Below are 10,833 nucleotides of genomic sequence, written 5' to 3' on the forward strand. Positions count from 1 at the left end.
TGTAGTGCTGTCCTAGATAGTAATGACAAGAGTTTTAAGGACCAGACAATAGCTCCAATCCTAGGAAAGAAAGCAATTCATGTAAGAAGAATGGCCCTAGCACTGAGAATGGGCTACTCAAAAACACTAGCAAACATATAGAAGCTACAAACTAGATAAGGTTGAGTTGAGATAAATTAATTGACCCTACTGTTATCTGCCAAAATTTTAGAACCAGCTTCATCACTTCTAGGCCCATTTGAATCCAGGCTTCTCCAAGATAGGTGGATCAAAAAGAGACACAGAATGCAGTGAGCAGAGACCATGGCAGGAAATGGAGAAAAGGCCATCACTAGAAGTGAGGAGGAAAAAAGCATTTACTAAGTGCCTACTATGTGCCAGGGACTTTACAGATATAATCTCAGTAGCATTCAAATGCTGGCATGAAACCAAAAAATTATAAAATATTTAATGACTTTCCTCTCCATCTCAGACATCCTGGTTACCAAAATATATGGGGGGTGGGGGGGGGAGACAGACAGACAGACAGACAGAAAGAAAGAAAGAAATGTTTGACTTTTAGCCAATAGGTGATGGATTTTTGGCTAAAGTGAATCAGGAAATCCAACCATCTGACGGTGAGCCTCCTGGGGTTAGCTAGACTGGTACTAGGTGAGAGACAGCATTGCTATACCTACATTCAAAGCCTCTCCAGCTGGTAAGGTCTTACAATCTCCTAACATGCTTACAGTTTTCCAGAGCACAGGATCATTCCATGTCACAAGGCATAAGGCTAAGCGCAAGCAGCTTTTAGCCTTGCCACACATTTTTTTTTTATCATGACTTCTTTACTAATTGTAGTTACTTCAGCTATTATGTTAGGCTGCTAGGAAAAGGAGTATTTTTGAGTAGATGAGGCCTCATGGTTACTCTAGACTCACTCCACATATCTACATACCTGTCTGGGCTTCTATAGGATCAGCCTTGCTCTGAGGAATGGCTCACCCCTGCCAATCACCACATAACCCACAGCTAACTTCACATACTATCTCCGGTCATTTAAGATGCCAAGTTTAAAATACCAATCTGTTGTTCAAATTCTCTATGTGAAAGAGAGAAGTGAGAACCAGCCACTAATTGGGTGGGCAGAAACATCTTACTGGCACAGGAGTGCCAAGATTCAGATCCATCCTCTCCCCATCACTTCTCAGAAGAAAGCCCTGTCAAATTCAATGTCTTCTTCCCTACCTCCCAGTTGAGTCAAGTGAAAGAAAGAAGAGGTCCCTGACCTGCTTTCAGTAAAAGCAGCCTAAGAGACCTTTGCTCAGGACACGCTGAGTCCTCCTAGTGGCTCTGCAATTCAGCTGCTCTCTATCATACTGGGAAATACTGTCATAATATTATGGTAATTGCCACAGCGCTCGGTGATTTTTTTAAAAAATCAATTAGGTGATTGCTAAAGGCTGAGCCAGGTGAAACTAATTAACACTAAGGAAATGCCACAGTCGGCTCCCTCAGCTCTCTGTGGGTAGGGACTGGTGGTAGTTCCATCTGCTTCTGTTCAATAAGCATGGCTTGCAACCCAGTGGGTAAAAGGGCAGAGCTCCAAAATGCATCCAGAAAAAAAGAGAGCAACCAGCCAGCTTACTTGGCAACGACTTCCTTATTTCTGTCAAGGACCTCACATCCATTCCCCAGTTACTCATTATCTCCTCAGAGTTATCTTTGACTCCTCCCTCTTGCTAACCCCTTCTCCAGTAAGTCACCAAGTTGTCATTTCAATCTCAGCAACCTCACACTTGCCAATTATGGCAACGTACCAAGGGTGTATATAAGGGTTTGTGAGTAGCCTAATTTGGGTGAAGGTTAAAGAATGTAGGAGGGGAGGAGGGCAGATCAAGTTTACTACCAGATGAGGGAGGGCTTTGAATGCTAAACCAATGACCCTTCTTTCCATTCCCACTGATTTTGCCCACTCAGATTATTGGAACTAGACATTACTTTCAACAAGATCTAGTCAAAACAACTCATTTTACAGAAAAGGAATCTGAGGCCTAGAGAGATCAAATGACTTGCTCAATGCCGTCTAGCTAGGGAATAGTATAACTATGTCAAATTCAAGTCCTTTGATTTTGAGTTCAGTATACTTCACTCTGCATCAGGCCTTTATTTTCTTTACCTGAACTATTTCAATAGCCTCCCAACCCATCTCCCTATTCCAATGCTTTATATTATTACCAATCTTTCTAATGCACAGCTCTGATGAGTTCTCTCCTGATGAACTCATAACAATTTTAGTCATCATAGCATTCAGAGAGCTACAAGATATGGTTCAGTCTATCTGCAGATAAATGACTGGGAAACAGAGCTAAGACAAAGAATAAGTCATTACCTAACCATCTTTCTAGACAAATGGGAGAACATGTCCCAACTACTTCACAAATCTGCACTAGTGACTGCCATATGTCCTGAAACTCAGAATTCTGATTCCAGCAGGGAAGATACCATTAAGTGTAAAGTAAATAAGAGACTGTTGGATAACAGACAGGTGGATGAGGGGAAATCAAGGTTGTAAGAAGGCAAAGAAATATTCATTCTGGAGACCATAACCCAGAAATTAAGACCTTTACTCTCCAGAACTTTCACCCTGGGGCTGCTATCAACAGTGGCAACTGCCTTGCTTGTCCCACTATTTCAGGCATAGCTATGCTTCATGTCCTTTCATATGCCCACCCCAGCCACCTTGCCACTGATCATGACCTCCCCACTTCTCCAGTTTTAGAACCATGATCAAATACAGGATGGGATATCAATTTACTACCCATGGCCCACTCACCTTACATCTAAGTATCCAGAACAAAGTATTTCTCCCCGGACACCTCTCCTGTGTGTGTTGTCCATCCCTATTAAAATATTAGCTCTTTGGGAGCTAACAAGGACTGGCTTTGCTTTTATATTTCTATTCTCATAGCATAGGGCTTGGCACATAGTAAATGCTTAATAAGTGTTTTTCCTCATTATTCATGGATTCACTGAGGGAGGGCAAGAGGGAAGAGAAGGATTTGTCGCACAAAGTACTTACATAGGCACCACAATCTACAAGGCTTTGTGGATAAAACCAGAAGTTGTGATAAAATTTAGGAGAGACACAGAGAGGCAGTATATGTGTTTGTGTTTTTAAGGTGGAATTCGAATTGAACAACATATGCATCATTTGAGATTCAGTCACTAATCCCACGAAATTATTTCATTTGAAGCAACATAAGGTAGTTCTTCATTTTGTCATACACTCTTATTTCCTCAAAATAGAAAATGCCTAAGGATCAAGTATTCTTCCCAAACTGAATGTGAAATGGCTAGGAGGGAGGTATAAGGGAAAGTTCTGTCATTGGAATTCCTACAAGATTAGCAATGACAATGTAAATTACCTTGTCAAGTTTCTCAATAGGAATAGTAGTCTAGTAGTCTTAGGTTAGACCAAAAAGAATAATTCCCATTTAAGTACTGCTTAAATGTTTATATTGCACCTTTACAAGCCTTCTCTTTTTCAAGTCTCCCATAAGGGGAGAGATGGGTGCTATTTTCCCTGTTATACAGGTGAGAAACTTAGGGTCCAAGAAGTTACATGATTTTCCTCTAGATTTAGATACTAGTTTAAGATAGAAGATACTAGTTTCATATTCTATTTCCAGGTACCAAACTAGTTTCATATTCTATTTCCAGGTACCAAACTATATTCAAACAGCCTATTTCTAATTCCCTCTTTAATAGATTCAAATTCCTGTTGCTTACTAGACTGTTATTCTTTATTCTTCCTTCCCTTGTTCTCCTCCTCTATTTCTCTCTCCCCATGTTCTACCATTCACATAGAACTAAACCACTGCCTCAGTCAACGATTAAAAAAGCTATTTTATAAATAAATGTTCTACTTTGGATTGTCATTGAAATTTTAATCTCTGTCAGGTAAGAAAAGAGTTTTAGCATGTTAGTGACAAGATACCAAAGTTTATCAACCAAATAACGTGGGACACGATGGTAGCTATAACTCATGATCCAAAGGATTTTCCCTTGCTTTTAGCTTCTTTCTTTTCTAGCTAAAGAGTATTGAACTGGTCTTGCCTCCCTGCAATGGGGACTAGTATTATGACTAGACTCCCCCTCAGAAAAATCTCCAGGTACCAGAAAATTACTTTAGTAGTTACATGAGAATTTATAGAGGTTGAACAAATGATTACAGATTGAATAATACTTCAAGCTAAATCTGAAGCTTGAGTGTCCTTCATCTACAAAGGGAAGGACAGAGCTATATAAAGACCAAAGAAATTTTAGGTCACCCAGAGATTAGATGTATTTTGTACATGACATGTTGTTCTAAGAATGCTTATGGATACATCATACCTCAGATAAGTACATCAAGAAGATGCTCCAGGATTCCAAGTATCTATACGCTTTAAGTACTTTAGGTGGAATATTTAGTTTGCTCAGGCATATCCCCCAAAGATCCAATTAATCATTTTCCTTAATAAGGAATTCAGTACATAATAAAGGGGGACTTTTGGTGGCAGAGTGGATAGAGTACTGGACAGAGTCAGGAAGATTTGATTTCTAGCCTTTACTCAGAAAGTTTTGGTTAGACTGACTGTTATATCTTAGCCTTAATTTTCCATTTGTAAAATCAGAATGATAAGAACAGCACCTACTTCCTAGGGGTTTTGTGGAAGTCAAATGGGAATATATGTAAAGCACTTTGCAAATCTTAGAGCACTACATAAACATAAGCTATTATCAATAAAAACAGACAACACATTTGAATAGATCTTAAGGTATCCTTTAATTTATTTTAACAATAGTTCATGTTACCAAAAAGACCTCATATGAGTGATTAGCATGAGAGAAAAAAATATACTACAGATCCAGCAGCTAGTAGCAGTGTTTGAGGTACTTTCTCCACACCTGGAAAGGAATGGTATGTTGGACATAAGTCTCACAATCATTTACCACTTAGGTAATCAAATAGATGGAAGGTAGGTAATCCATACCTTGGGAGTTCGTTCTAGCTCTTTTGTCCTGCTTAGCAATGTTGCTGGGATACACTGTCACATCAGAAATGACCAGAGGTCCAACTACCACATCAGCCTCAGTTTCTTTCCCAGGAACATCTGTATAGAGTTGGATGGGGAAGGGGGGGGGAGGGTTTCTAATGAAACCTAGAAGTTTTTTTTAAAAAACTTCAAGCTGAGGTAATCAGTAGGCTGTAAGTGTCTTATAGGCCCATGTTAGCATCAAGCCTCATTTGTTGAGATATAATCATGCTTCATGGGCTTTTTCCTATGTAGGCTATGTTAGGAAACTTACCTTTCCAATACAACTTATTCCTTTTCCAGTGACTTCTGGTAAGTCTCTTTGGAAGATGGCCTTTCCTGCAGCTACCAGTTTCACAACAGGTACAGATATCCTCTGTACCTTCTATAGGAAACCATCTGTGAAGTTATGAATGAGAGGAAGACACTTGAGCATTTAGGACTTTGGGGAAAGAAGTTATTAAATTTTATAATTTATTACTTGCTATGAAAACTTTGACTACCTTTAAAATTTGCCCCATCCCCTATCCAAGAGCCAGAAACAGAAGGGCTAAACAAGGTGCCATGGCATAGATCCAAAGGGCAGATATAACAAGATCTATCTGTATTCTAGTCCTCCAATAGAGATTTAAAACTTCCCTATTAACCAATGTTGGGATAGCATTTGTTTGCAGAAAATATTCTATAAGATTAAGATTTATGATTTGTTATATTTGGACCAAATCATTTTGTACCCACTCCCTCAAAAAGAAAAGTTCTTGTAACTTTTGTAAAGCAACTTATGTAAAGTCATAAGAATTATTTAAGAAAAATATCTGGAACTCTGCTGAAGAAACCCCTAAGGGGAAAATAAAAAAGGAATAAGTTAGGTACGATGTTAAAAAAAAAATAAGGCACAAGGCACAAGTGAAAAGGAGGGAATATAAGTCTTTTGTTCCCCAAATTAGAAAGTCAGATCTACTGTTTTCTCCCCCTAGTTCTCCCACAAGTAACAGCAGCAAGAAAGGGGGAGGGTCAAAGTCAAATTTATTTTTATTTTTATTTAAGATGAGGCATATCCTTTTGGGCATTTTCCTCCCTTTATCAGCTGCACTGAAAAAAAATTCTCTTGCTTATGGCATAAGAGAGTCTTGTAGCATATAAGTAAGACAGCTAGGTGGCATAGCTGATAGAATGCTGGGTCTGGAGTCAGGAAAACTCATCTGCTGAATTCAAATCCAGTCTTAGACACTTACTAGCTGTGTGACCCTGGGCAAGTCACTTAACCTTGTTTGCCCCAGTTTCCTCATCTGTCAAATGAGGTGGAGAAGGAAATGACAAACCACTTCAGTATCTTTGCCAAGAAAACTCCAAATGGAGTCACAGAGTCAGACATCACTGAAAACTGAATAGCAAAACTAAGTGATTTTAATTATCCATATATTATTTAAATCCTGAAGTTACCTGTGGTGTGCAGGTTAAATGATTTTCCTAGAATCATAAAGGTAAGAGTTCTAGCATGATTTGAATTGCCAGTATGCCATTCTATGATTATTAATAAATAAGCATTTATTAAGTGCTACTATGTACTAGGCACTGTGCTATGTACTTCACACAAATGTTACCTCATTTGACCCTCAAAACAGCCCTGGGAGATAGGTGTCCATCTTACATTATGCCAAATCAGAGTTGCCTAGGTAGCCAAGTGGATAAAGCACTAGGCCTGAAGTCAGGAACACTAGAGTTCAAATTCAGCCTTATACACTTTCTAGCTGCGTGACCCTGGGCATGTCATTTTACCTCTGTGTGTCTCCGTTTCTTCAACTGTAAAATGAAGATAATAACAGCACCTATCTTGCAGGATTGTGATGAGGATTAAATGAGATGATATATGAAAAGGGCTTATAGTCCCTATCAAATAATAGGCACTAAATAAATATTTACTCCTTCCCGCTCACTTTATGGATGAGGAAACTCAATGAGATACAGGTTAAATGACCTGCCCAGGATCACACAGAAGAATATACATGTTCATATATACATACATGTATGTATGCCTGTGTATATATGCATACCATGTATATCATTTTCATATATATCTTATAATATTTAGATAGTATGCATACATGTAAAATATATATACATTTATATACCTACATATATATATGCATATATAATATTCATTTTAGTGCTCTCTAGCCAAGAGAAAGCTACTGATTTTCTTGGAGCTAAGGAGACCAATACTTTTTCTGATAAGCTATAAGTAGGAAATAACATTAGGAAAAGTAGCAAAGTACCAAAGCCACTGAATTATGTATAGCCTTCTAAAAGATCCATTTTTCAAGAATAAGACATGGCTAGATTAAGCAATAACTGTTAAGTTGGAATTCAATATTCATGACTTAAGATTTTAAAAATAGTTATTAAAAACAATACATTCAAATAGTGTTACAGAAAAAAAAAAGCATAAGTAGATCAGGAATTCTATTCTCCTAAACAATTGATTTACTAATTTCCCCAAAACACAGTAGCCATGGTTGCTTTTCAAGCTTTACTTACTCCTGGCTTGATTTGTTGAAGGAACAAGCTTTGTTTGAAAGATCTGGCACATCAGCAGCTTCAGTCACCTTCAGGTGGCACATAATATAGATCTAGAAAATAATTCAGAATTAAAGATTTATCATTGCCATTGTGGATACAGTGTGTGGAAGTGGGGGAGGCAGGTTAAAGCTCACCTGATCCTTGGCTTCCCTTGAAAACTTAAAAGCATCAACTATAAACCGAAGGGTCTCTGGCTTGGGCCTTGGGGAGATGAAAGTTGACCCAACATTTTCTGACCGACCATCAACTAGACACCTAGAAATTAAAATTTGTTACTAAGCTCCCTCCACCAGCATCCTTCTCCAATATCTAGATGTGACTTCATTTTGGAAGACAGCAGAATGAACTTTGATATGCCTCAGCTGAAAGAGCTTCTGAACACAAGCCTAGCAATGAAATCACCTGGGAATCAGCCTAATATGCAGAGTCTAGTCACTGATAGGTTAACTTCCAGGTGATTTGCTTTGGCCGGGATAGATACTTAGGGGAAAGTAAAAGGGGGTGGGGGTGGAGAAAGATTTCTGAAAGGAATATCCATATCTATGATTCCTTTGGAAATAAGTGGACTTTGGTATTGAGGAAGTTTGCTGTGGAAACTTACCCATGGAAATCAATAATAGCATAATGATGAGTTGACTCTTGGTTTGGTTTTAACATAGCCACACAGCTATCAATGAAGAGTCTCAGAGCCACGTGACTTCCAGTGTTCACATCAGCTTGGATAGAAATAACATCCCCAAGTTGATAGCTAGAAGAAGCCCTCTTAGTACTCCAGTCATCTGCAAAGTCATGATCAAAGTACTGTTATCCCAAGGGTTCTTGACTTGCATTCCATGACCTTATTCATTATTTGGATAACTGGATTGCCATATGATTGATCTTTTATGTAATCTCATACATTTCATTTCATGCATTTAAAAACAGTATTCTGAGGAGTCCATAGGTTTTGCCAGATCATCATCAGAGACAGACAGAGACAGACAGAGACAGACAGAGACAGACAGAGACAGACAGAGACAGACAGAGACAGACAGAGACAGACAGAGACAGACAGAGACAGACAGAGACAGACAGAGACAGAGTTAAGAACAGAGATCAGGAGGAAAACATTAGCAATTTTTACACTATCATTGCCACTTGCCAGTCATCAGTTGCAAGGTGAACTTCAGCCTTTTCTGGGAGGACAGCGTAGAACCAAATGGAGTCCAGGTTGGCTGGACAGCCTTGCTGCTCACATTACTCCTCCTGGGAACCATGATGGATAAGGAAGAAAATCTCTACATAACACATGACACAAGCTAAAGAACAAATTATTTGAGCCAAACAAAAGGATCTCTCACCTTGGATAAGAGCACTCAATTAAAATCACAGCTGGACTGTTTCGTAGAATAACAGAGTTGCCAACAGGAGTCGGGTTATAATATAGATTTATGCTATAAACCAGCAAGTCTGTGGTCACCTGCAAATGGTCAAAACTAGAGTATGATTTTCTAAAAAAAAAATTACCTGGAAATATCTGTTACTTCATCATGGTACAAGATTCTCTACTAATCTTCCAATAGGTTGGACAACCAACTTATCTGTCTAGATATTTCTAATTGTGTACCTATAAATCCAGGACTGGTCCTCTCCCACCCTAGTTATCCAATATTCTTTAGGGCCACTTATTCCCAGTCATTTGGCACACAGGATCCTAAGCCTTATAGTGAGTGAGTTGTGTGAATAATCCAAGAAATACAGCAAACACTACCCACTTTGTTAGAGCTGAAGGGACCTTAACAAGAACATCTAATACAAACTCTTCATTTCACAGATAAGAAACCATTTTCTCCAAAGCCACACAGGTAACATAAGAGCTGGTATTAGAACTAAGTTCTGCTAAACCTTAGATGATTTCCACTGAGCCATTTGTAAAGCACTAAGCACAATACCTGGAATGCAATAGGCACTCTATAAATACTTATGCCCTTCCTTCCATTCCTCCACTCTAAACTGTGCATGTCAATGCTAAGAGAAGAGGATCTTATCCAGTATTCCTTCATATTTCCCTACATTTTTGAGGCAGAAAACTGAATTCCAAGTTAAGATCAACAGGTTTCATGCATTTCACAGAAATCTTAAATCTCAAGATAAAATTGAGCAGGAAAATCCCATAGATTTAGAGAGCAGTTCTTCCCCACTCCACCTCAACCCCACCTCATCCCATCCCATCCCAGGAAGACAGAGCCATGAGACATGTCAGTGATTATTTAAGGATCTCACAATCATTTAGGCATCATCCTGTAGCCACTAATCCCAAGATCTACTCTGGACAAAATAAGAGTGAGGAATCCTACTACAGAAATACTAAAAAAAACTGTACCTGAAGCCTACTGCCACACTCATGGAGCCCTGCCTCGAAGACAATGGTATCATTTGATTCATGGAAGGCAGTATATTGGCAGGCACCTGGTCCAAGAGTTAAGTCTGAAGGATTGATCAAGTTTCCCTTCCCAAAGAGGTCTCTCTGAATGTTTGCCACCAACTTCTTTTCTAGACATTGGACCCTCACAGGCAAAAATTGAGCTCGAGATCTGTGGCGCCATGAAGAATGGATAGGAGAAGATTCATAATCTGGTCTTGGAGAATCACCATCTCTAAAAAAGGACCTAGAACTAGAAGAGCTACAAAGATCAACAGATACCAACTCACTAGACACCAAAAGAAGGAACAGGCATCCTATTTGACCTCCTTGCCCCATCCCGTCTACTCCTTACAATCACTGCTTAATTGCCTGGAGTTTGGGATCTTTATATCTTCAGAAACAATTAGCATCTCTTTTGATCTCTGAAGTCAGGTTGGGAGTGAGGGAAATGACCAGGATATGCTACACCTGTCAGGTTTCTCAGAAACACTTCCAGCTGGGAGGATGTTGATACTCAAAAATGTTTTATTTTGGATAATAAGGGGAATGCTGTGTTCCTTTTGAGAGACTGTTGATATCCTGAAGTATTTTGTGGTTGACTTGGGTTCAAGGCAAATTTTCAGTTGATGAGTCATTTGATTAAATGATGTTTTCAATCAGTCATGAGTTTAGTTGGAATCACTTTTGTTTTAATAAACTTTCTAGGCAGATGTGCTCACTTTTTTCAACCTGATTGTAAAGTCATAAGGGTGAAAGAGGTTCTTTGTAAACATGTACAAATCAAGAAAG

General features: G+C 38.9%; 1 protein-coding gene across 1 annotated transcript; it reads right to left on the bottom strand.

Moving 5' to 3' along the window:
* Positions 1-4,861: 4,861 nt before the first annotated feature.
* LOC110216114 (zona pellucida sperm-binding protein 3-like) lies at positions 4,862-10,380 on the bottom strand. The gene is made up of 9 exons (XM_020997932.2): positions 10,003-10,380; positions 8,981-9,099; positions 8,782-8,885; positions 8,242-8,419; positions 7,775-7,895; positions 7,599-7,690; positions 5,335-5,459; positions 5,019-5,138; positions 4,862-4,932 (listed from the first exon to the last, which is right to left on the bottom strand). Exons 1-9 carry the CDS (start codon positions 10,378-10,380, stop codon positions 4,862-4,864), a joined length of 1,308 nt encoding a protein of 435 aa, XP_020853591.1.
* Positions 10,381-10,833: the final 453 nt, after the last annotated feature.

Source organism: Phascolarctos cinereus, unplaced genomic scaffold (genome assembly GCF_003287225.1).
Source record: "Phascolarctos cinereus isolate Bilbo 61053 unplaced genomic scaffold, phaCin_HiC Scaffold_1;HRSCAF=81, whole genome shotgun sequence".
Taxonomy (NCBI): Eukaryota; Metazoa; Chordata; class Mammalia; order Diprotodontia; family Phascolarctidae; genus Phascolarctos; species Phascolarctos cinereus.